Here is an 18,350-nt window from a genome sequence, read left to right on the forward strand (position 1 = left end):
CATATACTCCCTATTTGTCATGTTTTGTTTATAGTCCAATTCTTTGTTTATAAATTTTCTACTTGGTAAATTTCGTACTAACTCATTTCATGACCAAGTAGCTTTTCGCTCACATGGTCCTGATAAATAAATATAACTGTGTACTGGAAAGTAATGCCTCCAAATTTTGTATGCTGTTTTCGATATCGGTTGAGGTATTACATGTGATGCATATTGGTTGATTTCCGTGCTTAACTGATGCAAGTTACAACCATCTGCCTCTAGAGGGCTCAAAATTGTAACATGTAACATGGAGGTGTAAATGTAACTATGTTGGTACAAGAGAAACAGTGTGCTGTAATCCACCAGAAAACTGAAAGCCTGAATTTGAAGAGTACCCTTCCCTTCAGCAAGACAATACCAGACCACACAAGTGCTGCGACATCTGCAATGGTCTAACTCCGTGGGTTCACTGTCATTGTTTATTCTCCATCTGAGTTTCATCTGTTTCCAATACTTAAGGAACACTTTCTAGGACTTGATAATGATGAATCAGTACAAGCAGAGGTGACAGTATCAACAAACTGGTTTCCCATTGGGGAAATGTGTTCCCTGCCAGGCTGACTATGATGATAAAAAAAAATAGACATGAAGAACAAAGGTGTAGAATATTAATAAAGTTTGTTTCATCTAAAAAGCTAATAGTTTTCACATAAAAAATTCAGAGGCCTTACTTTTCAGAATGCTCTCATAAATAACTAATGTACTGCAAAATATAAATACCAAATGGAAGACAATATGCATACAATATAAATACCAAATAGAAAGACAGTCTGAAGTATTATTAAAATAAAACAACTGTACACTATGTAATGATTCTACCCATTCATAAGAGAGGAGAAGAACATGTCTGTATAATTCCTTACATTCTTCTCAATTATTTTAGAGAAAGTAGTATACCTTATAGGCGCACTGTTCTGACAGTAATGTGTTAACCAATTAATTGTTTGACTTCTAAGATATTCCTCTATAATGAAGGCCATTTTTAATACTTTTAATACTAGAATTAAAAAGAGAATAAATTATGTGAACATTTCCTGTGGCCTTGTAAAGTCCTTTAGTTTAGAAGGTCTTCAAGTTTGACTGTGGAATTAAAATGTAGCAGGACAAGCAGAAAATGTAGCTAAGAGAAGTAAGGGTCATTTCAGAATGTAGATTAAAAAAGGTGAAAAATCTAATATTTATAAAGTTCAGGAAACTAAAGATTTCCTGTTATTAATTTGGCAGTCATGTTGCAGTTGATTGTTGCAGCCATTGCTGGATGGTGCTCCTCTTGTCTCACAGTTCTAACTAGCATACTTGACTGTCATATTCTGAATTTACAACATTTATCCAAGATAAATGAAATTTACCCATTTATTTAAGAAGACATAACCATTTATAGGTCACTAACATATCTCGTTATAAATTGGAAAATGTAATAAAAGTTACACTTGAAATGCTTTCATTTTCGCTGTTTTTCACAAACCCTTTCATTTTCACCACTCAGGTAGCTTCTTATTGTCCTATTTTCTAGCCTTTCTGTGCCGTAACCCAGAATCTAGATAATTTGAAAATAAAAAAAATCTTTTGGAACGGATGAAATAAATGTATGTAACAAGCTAAAAACTGTGGCTCAGACCAAGATTTTCACTCAGATTGTTGCCTTTTATGGACACTGCACTATGAATTATGTGATTCAAACAGTCCTCATGGCCAAGCTAAAATCTTTAGTGTGTCATGAGCTCCTTTCTTTCCATCCAAACTCTTCAGAGGTTCTCCCATGGTGTTATGAGACCAACACTTTCATGTGAAAACATATAACAGGAACTTTGGATTGCCCACAGCCTCAGATTAGTTGTTGAGAATTACTGTGAATCACAGTCTGGCACACAGTTTTAACTTGCAACATACAGTTATCATACAACATACTCTGTTCTGATTAAAAGCTTTAATTCTCAGACAAGATGTTGGTTTCTTTAATCAGATATACACTCCTGGAAATTGAAATAAGAACACCGTGAATTCATTGTCCCAGGAAGGGGAAACTTTATTGACACATTCCTGGGGTCAGATACATCACATGATCACACTGACAGAACCACAGGCACATAGACACAGGCAACAGAGCATGCACAATGTCGGCACTAGTACAGTGTATATCCACCTTTCGCAGCAATGCAGGCTGCTATTCTCCCATGGAGACGATCGTAGAGATGCTGGATGTAGTCCTGTGGAACGGCTTGCCATGCCATTTCCACCTGGCGCCTCAGTTGGACCAGCGTTCGTGCTGGACGTGCAGACCGCGTGAGACGACGCTTCATCCAGTCCCAAACATGCTCAATGGGGGACAGATCCGGAGATCTTGCTGGCCAGGGTAGTTGACTTACACCTTCTAGAGCACGTTGGGTGGCACGGGATACATGCGGACGTGCATTGTCCTGTTGGAACAGCAAGTTCCCTTGCCGGTTTAGGAATGGTAGAATGATGGGTTCGATGATGGTTTGGATGTACCGTGCACTATTCAGTGTCCCCTCGACGATCACCAGTGGTGTACGGCCAGTGTAGGAGATCGCTCCCCACACCATGATGCCGGGTGTTGGCCCTGTGTGCCTTGGTCATATGCAGTCCTGATTGTGGCGCTCACCTGCACGGCGCCAAACACGCATACGACCATCATTGGCACCAAGGCAGAAGTGACTCTCATCGCTGAAGACGACACGTCTCCATTCGTCCCTCCATTCACGCCTGTCGCGACACCACTGGAGGCGGGCTGCACGATGTTGGGGCGTGAGCGGAAGACGGCCTAACGGTGTGCGGGACCGTAGCCCAGCTTCATGGAGACGGTTGCGAATGGTCCTCGCCGATACCCCAGGAGCAACAGTGTCCCTAATTTGCTGGGAAGTGGCGGTGCGGTCCCCTACGGCACTGCGTAGGATCCTACGGTCTTGGCGTGCATCCGTGCGTCGCTGCGGTCCGGTCCCAGGTCGACGGGCACGTGCACCTTCCGCCGACCACTGGCGACAACATCGATGTACTGTGGAGACCTCACGCCCCACGTGTTGAGAAATTCGGCGGTACGTCCACCCGGCCTCCCGCATGCCCACTATACGCCCTCGCTCAAAGTCCGTCAACTGCACATACGGTTCACGTCCACGCTGTCGCGGCATGCTACCAGTGTTAAAGACTGCGATGGAGCTCCGTATGCCACGGCAAACTGGCTGACACTGACGGCAGCGGTGCACAAATGCTGCGCAGCTAGCGCCATTCGACGGCCAACACCGCGGTTCCTGGTGTGTCTGCTGTGCCGTGCGTGTGATCATTGCTTGTACAGCCCTCTCGCAGTGTCCGGAGCAAGTATGGTGGGTCTGACACACCGGTGTCAATGTGTTCTTTTTTCCATTTCCAGGAGTGTAATTAAAAACCCAAATTTCTTTGAAATAATACCATGAACAAAACATAACTGTTTTGTAAATAGCTTAGGTATGGGTAATTTGAAAGTTGGTGTGCATAGCACAAAATCCATCTGTATGAGGTGCAAACTAATTCATTTTTTATGTCCACAGACAGCGTCTTGAACTTATGAGGGAGATGTATCACAATGAAGCAGAGCTGTCACCAACATCCCCTGATTACAATATTGAATCCTTGACAGGTGGTGATCCCTTTTATGACAGATTTCCATGGTTCCGAATGGTTGGCAGGTAAGCACATGTTCAGTAAGTTTCTTTTGTTATTAAATAAAAGAATACATTAGTTAATCAATGAAATTGTGTATTAAAAGTTTAAGTCAATAAAAAATGAGAATGATTTTTCCTCCTCTTCACATCCACAGTGACTGAGTAGGTAAAGATAGTCAATCATAATTAATGGAGTTGTGACTTGTTTCTAACAGAGCTGAGATGGTTGGAAGGGGAGGGGGAGGAGGATGACAATATTGACAGACTTTACTATGATGGGTATTATCTTTCAGAAAAATGGTCATTTACAGTGAGCAGTATGAGGCTGATAAAGCTTATAAAATGCTAGCTTGGGCATAACAAAAATGAAAGTTACATTTAGGATCAGAAAAAACTGATTTGTGTACTTACTTCCACTAGAGCATGTTGTGTTATTACGCACAAAACTTATGTGAACCCTCATTAATTTTCTTTACAAATGCAGCATAAAAACTGATCCAGTTCTTTAGCTAAAACTGTTACTAATTGCCTAGATGACAGAAATGATTGTGGTGTGCATCGTATATACTACTCAGATTGTGTTCATTTTTACTTTTTCCCCCCTTCTCTTTGTCTCAGTGATATGGTTATAATATTGCTACGTGTTGTCTTATTGTTGCAAACATCTCAAGTAATTTTATTGTTTTGTTCAAGAACCTGTTTGTTCGCTGTTTTTAGTGACTTAATCTGTTTTAAGCACCATGATGCTGCAGTCTGTGTCTAATAAATAACAATGACTTGTTAAGAGTTCCAGTTAATGATTGATTAGGAATTATTTTGTCAAGTTTTTGCAAGAAACCTCTGCAGTGGGTGAATTAAACTTTCTTCAAATTAATATCTCTAGCTTCTGCCTTTCCTATAGCTAGATTTATTTTATTGTGCCATCTTGAATCACTCAGTTTGACTAAGTCTAATGTCTGAACACTAATCGTGTGCTCGAATGATATTGAATATTTTCATGTATTTATGCTCATTACATTACATATGTGTATGTGGTGGGTGAGTTACTCATCTTTGCACAAAATGTTGATCATCAAGTTATGCTGCATTTCATAACAATTTGATCTCATGCATACAATCATGCCTTTTGCAAACGGAATTAGACAGCTAAAACTGTTGTCTGTTTGTGTTGCTTGGATATATCATGTATTGTAATGGTCTTATCACACTTTCGTGGGGAATATCAGACACAAATGTTTGCTTATGGCCAAAACCCACCTTAATTAACATATGAAATTCATCCTCTTTTCTAAAGTCTTAGAACCATCTTAATGCTATAGCATGAGGTAATGCATCTTCAGTCTACACTGCCGATCCAGCAAGTTCCGAGATTGATTTTATTCCTGGTACAGGCTGCATCAGCACAGTAACTATGGTGACAGACTCGACTAACAACTGTAAACAGCAGATATGCATTTGATCAGTGAGTTGTGAGCAGGCAGTATTAGGCAGTGGATGTGCAGCTGTAGTGTGTCAATGATGTTATGTCACAAATTTCAACGGAGTAGCATCTGTAATTCAAGTGTACAAGACTTTCTCAGGTATGTTTTGAAGAAGAAGAACAATGTGTACAAAGCTTGTCGTACACATCTTGACTCCCAGACAAAAATGACAGTGAACACTTACCATGATTTGATTGAAATACAAAACACAGACAATTATTTTCATCTGACTGATGAGATGTAGTGTTGTCGATATGAACCTACCACAAAATGACAAAGTACAGAAATTCACATGAAGCGTCAACACTTCAACAACATAATCGACTTTTGACACAGTGTGATGAGTGCATGGAAAACTATCCCAAAGGAGGACTTCCCTGACAGTTTCATATGGTTGGGTCAGTGTTCTTTCTGTACTTTGTACTTGTGTTTGTGTGCATGGGGAAGGGGACCGTGTAGAACACTGGAAACATTAAAACCACCATTTTAACTTTTCTCTGTTTTTTTTATTAATTCTGTCTCAAAACTTTTTGGACTGATGGGGCTAAACACACTGCAATTCTCTTGAAGTTTTATTGTGTAGTTTTCTGTAAACAAGATATAAATTATATCATTCCATATTGATTCTACCGCGCAACCTCTGCTTATTTGTTGAAATACTCTTTCCAGTTATGCAAGGTTATATTTAGTGCTTTGAGGAAACTGTGCAGAAAAACTTGTCTGATTCTATTTTTATGAACAATTTTTATTTACATGATTTGAGTAAAAATTTATTTTTTTTGTTTTTGGTGTAATCTTCGCCCTTGCTTAATAAATCCAGAATTTGTCTTGTGTAACTCAGTCACTGATAAATGCAGGGTGGCAATGTTAAAAATAGCCTGTCTCCCCTTCGAATGCAATTGCAATGTTTTTGTTTCTAAAATAGAGGAAACAGCTACAACAATGGACAGTTTTATGCTTTAATTGATTGTTAGCATTCTTCTACCAGCATTTCGGTTTATTTCGTCTGTAAAGTTAGACATTTCTCTTTGCAGTGTGCAAAAATGACTTTCTCAATAGAAGAAAGAGTTGAAATTGCGGAAGCATATGTGATAAAGCATTCGGTTAAGGAAACTCATGAAATTTTCAGTGTCTCAAGTATCTGGATAGAGGACTACCAGGAAAGAAACCAATACAGAGTCTGTATTAAAAATTGGTGCACCCACAGATCAGTGCAAAATACAAAATGACAAAGAATTCCTTCAGTTTCCACACCAGTAGTTATTGCAGACATTTGCCGAAGAATTATTCAGAGCACAAAGAGGTCTACATGTTAATTGGCCCAGCAGGTGCATATAAGCAGGAGGAGTTGCCAGCATATATTGAAAAGTCTTAATTCACAGCCATATTGTGTGATGCTTGTGCAGCAATTACAGGAGGATGACAATCAGAAACATGTAGATTACAGCACTTAGCTTTTGAATATGATGGTTTGTTAGACCCTTTCCATTACATCATGAAGGGTGAAGCAGGGTTTCATCTTTCTGGTCATGTGAATTTACAGAACATCGCAACGACTCCATGATGAAAAGCTTGCATTTGGTGCAGTGTAAAAGGAACGCACATCATTGGACCAATATTTTTTTGACATTAGCCTTAACATGGCTGCATATATGGAAATTTGCAATACATTTTGTGCTCAGCTCACTGAAGGTGGAAGACAATACTGCTTTTCCAGTAACGGGCAACATGCCGCACATCTAACATATCCTGCAACGAGTCCATGATGTCTTCACTAGGAATGAACTGTCAGCAAATATTTATGGCCACCACATTAGCCGGATCTAAGAACACATGATGTTTTCCTGTGGGGACACTTGAAGAACAAGATCTATGAGACAAATCCACATACAATACAACTGAAAGGCTACATCAGCCATGAAACTGGCACCATCAGTATCGGAACGTTACACTGAGTATATGTGAATATACTTAGATATGCAGAGCCCGCCCGGTTAGCCGTGCGGTCTAATGCACAGCTTTCCGGATTGGGAATGAGCACCTGATCCACGTCACAAATCTGCCCGGTGGACTTGTGTCGAGGTCCGGTGAGCTGGCCAGTCTGTGGATAGTTTTTAGCCAGTTTTCCATCTGCCTCGGCAAATGCAGGCTGGTTCCCCTTATTCTGCCTCAGCTACACTATGTCAGCTATTGCTGCGCAAACAAGTTCTCCATGGAAACATAGGGGTTACACTCGTTTGGTGTGAGACGTTCCCTGGAGGGGGGGGGGGGGGGGAGGGCACTGGGGGCCGAACTGCACAATAACCCTGAAAGACTGGTCCGGTTGAGGGGGGGGGGGGTGAAGTGGACTGCGGTAGTCGTCCTGGGGTTGTGGACCCGCTGCGGCCGCAGCGGGGATGGAGCCTCTCCGTTGTTCCTAGGCCCCCTGGTTAACATACAATACAATACAATAGATATGCACAGCTGTGTATTGATGTTGTAGCTGGTCACTTTCAGCATCTTCTATAAATGTGTTTTTCATTGTAAATAAATTGTAAGTCCATTTCAGCTCTTCATTTCTGTAATTTCACTCATTTCCTTTACACTTACATGGACTTCTTTTATCTGTACCACCCTGTACAACACTGTTACATGTTAATGACTGTCATTGTGTTAAGTATGCAATGGATGAGATTTTCATAATATTTTCAGTAAAAGCAGTGTGAAACCTGTCATTTATGTATGTTCTATTGCTACTCAGACCTTTCATAACCTTGCATTTATAAATGTGCTTCCTTTGGGCCGCAAACCTAATTTTTTTATTTCTGTGCGTAGTTACTAATACGCTTATAAAAATCACGATTTTTGCACAATTCTTGTAATTCCAAAATGGCCAACATATCAGTAGTCGAGACCAACCTATTGCAGTCCTAGTTATGTAAATAATGTAATTCTGTATGTTGTCATGCATTTTTTTGTAAAAGTATTTGATGTAGGTACTTACTCTTTGTCACATTTTTTTCAGGGCATTTGTTTATCTCAGTAATCTTGTCTACCCAGTTCCTTTGATTCATAAGGTTGCTATTGTGAATGAAAAAGGAGATGTTAAAGGCTACCTCAAAGTTGCTGTGCAGCTTGTAACGGGTGTGTACCATTGTTCTTTATTACTAAAAGTGATCTTTTGTACACTGATATTGTTGGTCTAAAAATGTTGTGAGTATTGTTTGTGTCAGAAATAATGTGATGTTCCACATTTTGTCAATAAAATATGATTAGTGAATAATGCTTTAATACATAATAGCTGCTTTTTAGTTAGGAAAAAACGTCTGTCACAAGAATGAATGAAAATAGAGTGGCTAAAATAGTACCAGTAATGAATTATTGAGCTATATGGAAAAGATCTATAGGTAGACCAAGAAAGAGGTGGAAGGGTCAAATAGTAACTAATTACCAACACCTGAAGGAAGGGAAGGAAGAAAAATGTACCCTGTATCATGAATTTGTCCCCTGTCTAACATCTTACGCATAAGCTGCTTTTGTATACGGTGGACCAATCAGTATGATAATTTATTTCTGCATATGAAACTCTGTAAGTAAGAAGAGCATTGGACACATTAAATTTGTGACATGGTCCAAGCTAAAATTGAAAGTAAGTAACAATATTAACATTTATTCATCATGTCTGATAAGAAATGAAAATACTTGGGGAAACGGGATGGGGGAGGGGGGTGTTATGTACTCATGTGTTGTAAATTATAGCAAATGATAACATGGTGTTCTTTGTATTTTGCGTCACAGATACTTGCAAATGTAAGACACCTTATTTAAATTACAAAGAATGTGGCATAAAAGTGAGGAGATTCATGTAGGAGGATGGAAGAAATTGAATCACTAGAAACGCTTTATGAAACTTGATAACAAAATAGAGGGAGGGACATTTTTAAAAACAGTTGTGGATAGTGTGGAGAAAGAGTGCCTTCTACATGTTATATCAGTGTATTAATAATACTTTTGTTGGAAATTTGACAATACTTGTTATAAACTTCTTGCAGATATTCTCTGTCTACTCGGTTTTGTGTGCTATTAATTTTTGTGTTTTTCTCTTGCACTTTTCCTTTTCAAAATGTAGTTCATTCCTTTCTTTTCTCCATCACTACATTACATTGCGCATCCAGCTGCTCTTCAGTAATAAAACTTAATGTGGGCAATCCCAAAAAAGCATCTCCTTTTTTTTTGCGGGAGGGGGGGGGGGGGGGGGGGGATGTAGAGAACTGTTAATATGGTAATTGGCCATACTGTTGTGAGTGGCTAACCTCTTTACCTGTGCATCCAAGTAGGCCTGTGTGTGTTTCACTCAGATGCTCAGTCTTGGTTCAGCAGCCACTCAAAATCGAGCTCCCATTAAGTGCTACACAAAGTGTGAAGGTTGTGCAGTTATTTGATTTTTGAATGCAAAAGACATTAATCTGGTTGAAATTCATCGTAGTTGATGGAAGAATATGGATGTCCAAAATGTTTGCTTATGGTATAGAGTGTTTACAGCCAGTCATACTGAAATTCACAACAAAGAAAGGGATGGTATTTTGTCGATTTCTGATGAGGTTGAGGAAACCATATGTAAAGATCAGAGGATCACTGCGAGTGCCTTCTGCATTTTGGTTCCCGCAGTTTCCTGAAGCGCCATCCCCAGAATTTTAACAGAAAAGTTGCAATATTGGGAGGTACGTGCGAGTCGGGTGTGACGTATGCTGAGAGAAGACACAAACAGCAAAAAGTTGATTCTTCCTTTGAATTTCTTCACTGCTGTGTAGATGAAAAGAACAACTTCTTGGATTCGATTGTGATGGGTGGTGGAAACTTGAACGTTTCGCTTTACACCTGACAAAAAACAACAGTCAAGTGAGTGGCAGCATCCCTCTTTGCCCAAGCTGCAAAAATTCAAACAAATACAGTCTGCCAGTAAAGTAATGGCAACTGCACATCTTGACCTGAAGGTGGTACTATGGGCAGACTTTCTTCCTGCTGGGACAACAATAAATGCTGAAAGACACAGTGAAACACTGAAAAGACTGTGAAGGGCAATTCTAGAGAAAAAAAAAAAGTCGAACAAGGGCATTAGCATTCTCCATGGCAACGCTCAGCCACACATCCCCCTCAAACCATTGTTCCACTGTAAAGCGTTGTTTGGAATTTCATCACCAACCCACCATACATTCCGGACATGGCACCAAGTGCCTATCACTTGTTCCCCAAGTTGAAGGAACATTTTTCTGGACTAGTGTTCTGCTCCAATGGCAAGCTGAAAAACATGGCAGAAAGGTGATATATGACAGGGGTATTGTAAAACAGCCACAGCATCTATGAAAATGCATTGTCAAAAATGGCAATTATGTAGAAAGATAAAAGCATTCTTCAGTCCTTAAAAGGATGTTAATATTATAAACAATAAATGGTTGTTTGTATATTAAAAAAAAAAAAGGAGTCCTTACTGTTGGGATTGCCCTCGTAGTTTCAGTTGTCCTGCTGTTCAGTCATCTTTTATATGGGAATCTGGTATGTCATGCAGCAGCTCACCTATGCTAAGTAGAGTTCAATCAGGACACACTATTAACAGCCTGGGTTTGAATTTATTCTGAGTCATGGGAAAGATCCCTCATATACAATGTAGTTCAATTCTTTTATCTTGGCGGCTCGCGCATGCCCGCCCAGACGCGGGAGATTGCTGCGTTGCCAGTTGCACACGACGCACGCGCCGCGAGAAGCAGCACCATAGTATAGCATAGTTCGCAAACTTACGTTTAGGGGGGAGAGCGCAGTTCATGAAGTAAAGCCACCACGCCGCATTAAGCCTTTCGCTGCTACAGAGACGTGCTCCCCGCATTCCGCGCTGTGCGTGATTTTGTCACTGCACTGCTCGCCTGTGCAGACGCACTTTTTTTGCAGTCGCGAAGGATGGAATATTTCTCAATATTACATACGACACCTATGTGGTACTTAAATTAAATGAGATATTGTTACACAGTAAATTTTATATGAAATTTAGGTATCTTGTCCACATTTCATTCTCAACATTGTGGCAACTAAAATCGGCCATACGGAAAGTATGCAAACTCTTCAAAATTTCGTGCAATGGTTTACTATATTTAATGCTGCACAATAACTGGGTTGAACATCGAAACAAAATTAAATCATTTATGGGGGGAAGGTATCAGTCAAGAAGATGTGTAAAAATCAAATTTTTGGGCCAAATAGTTTCTGTGAAATCGAATGATAAGTGTGTCAAAGCAGTGGGAACACCATGTGTCTGCACAGGCGAGCAGTGCAGTGATGACAAAATCGCGCACAGCGTGGAATGCGGGGAGCACGTGTCTGAAGCAGTGAAAGGGTTAATGAAGAGACAAAGCACTAGAAATTTCAAAAAATTGCATTCAAACGAATAAAATTCGTGAAGTAAGACACTTCGATATTGTTTTTAAATTAAGAAAATAATAAGCACCGCACAAGGTTTGAACTCTAAACCTTTTGCTTACTAACCCAACGCCTTAACCATTACGCTACCGCAACTCGTCCCACATTATGACACCACGAGGTATCTAAGAGCTCACGCAAAATACTGACAAACACTGTTGGTATGGTTATGAATTACTCACACTTCATCGAAGTACAATAGGAAATAAACAATTACCGCTGTTCTTTATTGCGAAAAAGCGGTTCGTGGGAATGATATAAACACCTTTCCTTGCTACCGCCTGAATTAGGAGGCTTATTGCGTGTCTGGTTTAATTAATTAATACAATATGAAGCAATTGGTATAAAGAATGCTTTTTCCAAACTTTCTATAAAATAAAGCCTGCTATCAAGACATTGCTTTTGTTCTATTACTTTATTTATGACTGAACATTTCTAACACTGAAGACACTCGTCCATGCTCTGCTCTGCAGTCGAGATCTGGCAACGTCGTTCTCTGTTCATTGGCTGGCTGTGTTTTGTGACGTCAGATGCGCAGAACAAACCTAAACTCGGCCGCCAACATATATGACGCGCACTTTAAAACCCCATTTAAGGCAACATTATGTTCAAACAGAGTTGTGTTCTCTATATGCTTCATCAGCTATCACAAACTTCCATAAGACCAGGCAGTTCACAAGTAGAATTCAAAGTCATGAAACTTTTATTTTAAATTAAAAATTAAACTGTGCATAAGTAGATTTTCCTGCTATTATTGACCCATATTAATTTGCATATTTAATTTTGTATTTGTATATGCTCTGTGTGAGTGACACGAAAATGTTCCAGAAGAGGAGAACAGTGACTATTCGTGGGGAGTCCGGCAGTCTGCTCGAATATCATTTGATGATGAACTTTTTGGCAACCAGCGACATTCCAAGCGCTCTTCTCTGTTGGCGCAGACACTGGACAAGAACTTGCAACAGCAACTGGAAGAGAGGATAGTTGAAGGACAAGGGAACATATTGGAATTCAGCAAGGATGAAAAGAATGCTGATGATATAATCAAAGATGACTGTCAGGAAAATGCAAAGGATCTATGCAAAGATGGTCAGTATCTAATATCAGCATTAGATGAACATCTTTAATTCATATACCATTGCAGCCAAGTAAGAATTTTTAATTTTTTAAAGGATTGAAAGACTTTTTTGAAATATTACTTTCATGTCAGTCTCTTACTCTAAAATGAAACAGGTGTTTTGGGATTGTATTTGAAATAAAATAAAATTGCGTCTGATGTGAGTGCATATTCCTGTTCATGCCAAAGTAATTCACTGTCCTAGTAGTCAGCTTCTCATTTACTACTACTATTTATTTATTTATTTATTTATTTATTTAACCCATTGATCATAATTATGCAGTACAGTGTACAAGATGATATTGGACTTGATTTACATTTAGTGTTTGCAAAGATAAATAATGAAATTTACCTGCAGGCCCCACAGTGAATAATTTCAAAAATTTTAGGTACCGGAAAACAGCTCTTCAACCATACACCAACAACAATCCTCCCCGAGCCATAAAAATCACAAGTTTTGATTTTTGAAAACTTGAAATCATTTTTTACAAAATACTGTTCGAAAATTAAGGCTTTTAAAACATAATTTCATGTAATGAAAACAATGAAATTACAATATTTAAAATAAAGGTGATATGTACTGATCACAGCTGCAGAATGAATCCCAACTTCTCTTAGATATACTGTAGTCTGCTGAGGTTGCCGGCAATTGTAAACAAAAGACAGTTGACATAAATGTTACTGGTATATACCAATCACAACTTCAGAATGTAGCTTAACTTATTGAGTGTATACCGTGACTACCAGCCACAATTAAGCCATGGGCCTACATAAAATTAAATAGACTGAAGTACGTGTATTCACTTATGAATAGAAGCAGCAGTACTGTAGAATATCTTTCAGGTGCATTTATATTTGGTATATATATATCATTTGACTACTTGTTGAACAGTTTCATTCCCATATAGCATGTACCTTTCTGACACAAAATCAGATTACCTGGAATTACATCTGAGTTCCTTTGTAATTTTGTATGTCACCATTTATTCTTATATTACTGTCATTGCCATTTTCATTTTTATACACGTTAGTGTGTCCATAATACATGCATGGTAGTGGTAACATTTCCATTGTTACAAACAGTGGTTTGAATGTTTGTCTTATCTTGCTAACACCCCTCTTTTGAACTCTGAGAGCACCCAGAGCTTCTGGAGAATTTCCACAAACTATGCACCCATGTTTCAGATGTATGTAGTAAGCACTCATAAGTGACTGCTCATTTATGCATTATGTGAGGTCCCTTAAAAGATAACTGCCTGTACTCAGCTTGGAACTGATGTATTCATTTATGTTTGCCATGTTTTAGTTCACTTTGTATCACTTCCTCTTTATTCACAGTAGTTTGAATTTGATGATGACACCTAGAAAATGCAGTAAGTTATTTTGATAGTTATGGAAATTTATTGATACTGTTTTCCTATTTATTTTGAGCTGATTTTTGTTCTTGACCATTTCTTTAGCTCACTTGTAATGGGATTTATTACATATAGGAGATCTTCAGTTTTTGCTGCTTTTACAACAATGTAATGCCATCAACAAAAAGAATTGTTTTATGTGAATCAGCAAGCACCTCCAGATCATGGATGTAAGTTAGCAGTTACTGACCCTTTAGATTCCCTATAGATCAGGGGTTCCCAAACTTTTCCTCTGACACAACACTTTTCATGGAACACTTTTTAATAAAATTTTTATAAAATGAGAACAAACTTGTTTCATTCAATGATCACTTCTATATTTAATCATAACTAAAAACATGGATATCATAACAAATTAAAAAAAATAATTAATATCATCAAAATTTCAGAAAATACCACCATATTAGTAACAGTTTTTCACAGAGCACTTATCCACTTCCTGCAGAACACTAGTTGTAGCAGAATGCAATATGGGAAAAACCTCGCCATAGATGATTGATTATTCTTCTGACAAATATTGACAAATATTCTGAGACTATCTGTAATTTTACATCTACATGTCATTTTGCTAGCAGTTAATACGAAATGATTGAACTGCTTCATTAGACAATGTCCTAGTGCCATGGTATTCATGCTTGTTTGTGAGAGTACTGTGGTTTACCATACTGAAAGCTTTGGTTAAATCTAAATATATATCTGCTGTTTTTCATCAGTTATTTTCAGAATATCTTCAATCTCCCCCTCCCCAACATTGGGGAGCCAGGAACAACATGCCAATATCCATCGATTTTTTTGTTTCCTCCAATATTCTTTCATTTCATATAAAGTTGTTGTTGTTGTTGTTGTTGTCTTCAGTCCAGATACTGGTTTGATGCAGCTCTCCATGCTACTCTATCCTGTGCAAGCCTCTTCATCTCCAACTAACTACTGCAACCTACATCCTTCTGAATCTGCTTAGCATATTCATCTCTTGGTCTCCCTCTACGATTTTTACACTCCACGCTGCCCTCCAGTACTAATATTGTGATCCCTTGATGCCTCAGAACATGTCCTACCAACCGCTCCCTTCTTCTAGTCAAGTTGTGCCACAAACTCCTCTTCTCCCCTATTCAATACCTCCTCATTAGTTATGTGATCTACCCATCTAATCTTCAGCAATTTTCTGTGAACCACATTTCGAAAGCTTCTATGCTCTTCTTGTCCAAACTGTTTATCGTCCATATTTCACTTCCATACATGGCTACACTCCATACAAATACTTTCAGGAAAGATTTTGTCTCAATTAAACTATACTCAGTGCTAACAAATTTGTCTTCTTCAGAAAAGTTTTCCTTGCCATAGCCAATCAACGTTTTGTATCCTCTCTACTTCGATCATCATCAGTTATTTTGCTCCCCAAATAGCAAATCTCTTTTACTATTTTGTCTCATTTCCTAATCTAATACCCTCATCATCACCTGATTTAATTTGACTGCATTCCTTTATCCTTGTTTCACTTTTGTTGATGTTCATCTTATATCCTCCTTTCAAGACACTGTCCATTCCATTCAGCTGCTCTTCCAGGTCCTTTACTGTCTCTGACGGAATTACAATGTTGTTGGCAAACCCCAAAGTTTTTATTTCTTCTCCATGGATTTTAATTCCTACTCCAAATTTTTCTTTTTGTTTCCTTTACTGCTTGCTCAATATACAGATTGAATAACATCAGGGATAGGCTACAAAACTGTCTCACTGTCTTCTCAACCACTGCTCCCCTTTCATGCCACTCGACTCTTTTATAACTGCCATCTGGTTTTTGTACAATTTGTAAATAACCTTTCCCCTCCCTGTATTTTACCCATGTCACCTTCAGAATTCAAAAGAGAGTATTCCAGTCGACATTGTCAAAAGCTCTCTGAAAGTCTATAGATGCTAGAAATGTAGGTTTGCCTTTCCATAATCTATCTTCTAAGATAAGTCGTAGGGTCAGTATTGTCTCGGGTGTTCCAACATTTCTACTGAAATCAAACTGATCTTCCCCAAGATCAGCTTCTACCAGTTTTTCCATTCATTTGTAAAGAATTCGTGTTAATATTTTGCAACTGTGACTTATTAAACTGATAGTTTGGTAATTTTCACACCTGTCAACACCTGCTTTCTTTGGGGTTGGAATTACTATATTCTTCTTGACGTCTGAGTGTATTTTGCCTGTCTCATGCATCTTGTTCACCAGATGGAAGGATTTTGTCATGCCTGGCTCTCCCAATGCTGTCAGTAGTACTAATGGAATGTTATCTACTCCCAGGGCCTTGTTTTGACTTAGGTCTTTCAGTGCTCTGTCAAACTCTTCACGCAGTATCATATCTCCCATTTCATCTTCATCTACATCATCTTCCATTTCCATAATATTGTCCTCAAGTACATCACCCTTATATAGATCCTCTGTATACTCCTTCCACCTTTCTGCTTTCCTGTCTGTGCTTAGGACAGTTTTCCATCTGAGCTCTTGATATTCATACAGGTGGTTCTCTTTTCTCCAAAGGTCTCTTTAATTTTCTGTAGGTAGTATCTATCTTACCCCTAGTGATACATACTTGTACATCCTTACATTTGTCCTTAAGCCATCCCTGCTTAGCCATTTTGCACTTCTTGTTGATCTCATTTTTGAGACATTTGTATTCTTTTTTGCCTGCTTCATTTACAGTATTTTCTCCTTTCATCAATTAAATTCAAGATCTCTTCTGTTACCCAAGGATGTGTACTAGCCCTTATCTTTTTACGTACTTGATCAGGGTGTATACAACCCGGGACAACCGGGAGATCCGGGAAAAACCTGGGAATTTTTTCATCCGGGAGAAAACCGGAAAAAACTCGGGATTTTTTTAGAATTCCGGGAATTTTTCATTGTTTTAGTTTTCAGTTAAATTTTTGTAATTTTGACTGGCAATAGCCGATACTCTAACAAAGGATATTACTGTACCCCACTTTTGCAGAATAATACTTCAACAATATAACATAAGAGAGAAAAAGTCGAAAATAACTTATATTGCAAAGGAAATGCGCCATACACGACAACAAACAGTGCTCATGCAAACGTCTGCTAACTGCAATTGTGTCAGAGGCTTTAGGAAGACTATGCAATGCTTCATAACAACAAATTGCCTCCAATGAGCGTGAAGTCACAACTGTTTACATTAGATTCGTTTTAGCAGTTACGAGCGGGCTCATGTGCATGCGCAGTTGAGTCGCGTTTGATTAGTAGATTCTCTCTTATGGCTACAGTAATGTGGCTGTTGGCTGTGTAAGCAGTCGCAGCAAGCAGCTAGATGCTACCGGGAAAAGGGGGCACCAAATTCATATTCTTGAGGAAAAAAACTTGTTTTACAAAGCGCCTAGCATCCAGTGCACATTTGTCTATTGATTATTCTATGATTTTGAAACGCTTCCCTGTTGGTTTTTGAACATTTTTGAACCCATTTTATTTCTGAATGACTCATATGTTGATTTTTTAATGCATGCATAGTGTACGTGATGTGTCTGTCAGGAGAATCCTCGTCGTACATAGAAATAAACTTTCCGCAGACAAAAGGGGACAGGGCTATAAGAGTTGAGTGGAGTAAAGCCAAAAGGATGAATGCCAATCACTGTCTGATTATGTGGTTTGTTGGGTTTGCGAATGATCAGCGTTGTTACAAGTACAAGCGAAATCCATAGATTCAGACTACCAGAATGGGAATAAACGACTGAGAGGAATAACAGGTGAGAAAGATTACGTATTATCTTCTCGGTGTATACAAGTAAATGAAATTTTGACAGAAAATTTTTGGCCAGATCGCTACAGTAGTAAGGACCAGCAGTACAGTCCCCGGCTAGCAGCCGGTTAAGTTTTATTCTGGAAGTAACGTGGAAAACGTGTTGTACGGACACGTAATAACGCCTAACAGGAAAATAATCGCGGGATAACTAAACCTGTGATTCTGGCAGGTTTAGTGAAGTTAATCGGCGAACAAATTTTGAAAATGGCAGGAATAGCTACAGAATTGGTGATGACAAGATTGTTTGTTAGGACGAGGAAGGAGAAGAAACGGGTACATCACACAAATTATGGAAGAATAAGACGATTCCAAATTTATATAAAAATTTTGTAATACTGCTTTTCGATCTCATGCTTGAGAAACTGGTGCGTATGAATGAAATGTGAAACTATTTCCTA

At 38.8% G+C, this 18,350-nt stretch overlaps 1 protein-coding gene across 1 annotated transcript in view; it reads left to right on the forward strand.

The window, feature by feature from the left end:
• Positions 1–18,350, forward strand: part of LOC126236107 (kinesin-like protein unc-104) — a 387,080-nt gene that overhangs the window by 276,020 nt on the left and 92,710 nt on the right. Inside the window, exons 19-21 of the mRNA XM_049945175.1 lie at positions 3,585–3,722; positions 8,184–8,302; positions 12,455–12,715. Of these exons, the coding sequence (XP_049801132.1) occupies positions 3,585–3,722; positions 8,184–8,302; positions 12,455–12,715 (518 nt within the window). The remainder of the gene's footprint in view (positions 1–3,584; positions 3,723–8,183; positions 8,303–12,454; positions 12,716–18,350) is intronic.

Source organism: Schistocerca nitens, chromosome 2 (genome assembly GCF_023898315.1).
Source record: "Schistocerca nitens isolate TAMUIC-IGC-003100 chromosome 2, iqSchNite1.1, whole genome shotgun sequence".
Taxonomy (NCBI): domain Eukaryota; kingdom Metazoa; phylum Arthropoda; class Insecta; order Orthoptera; family Acrididae; genus Schistocerca; species Schistocerca nitens.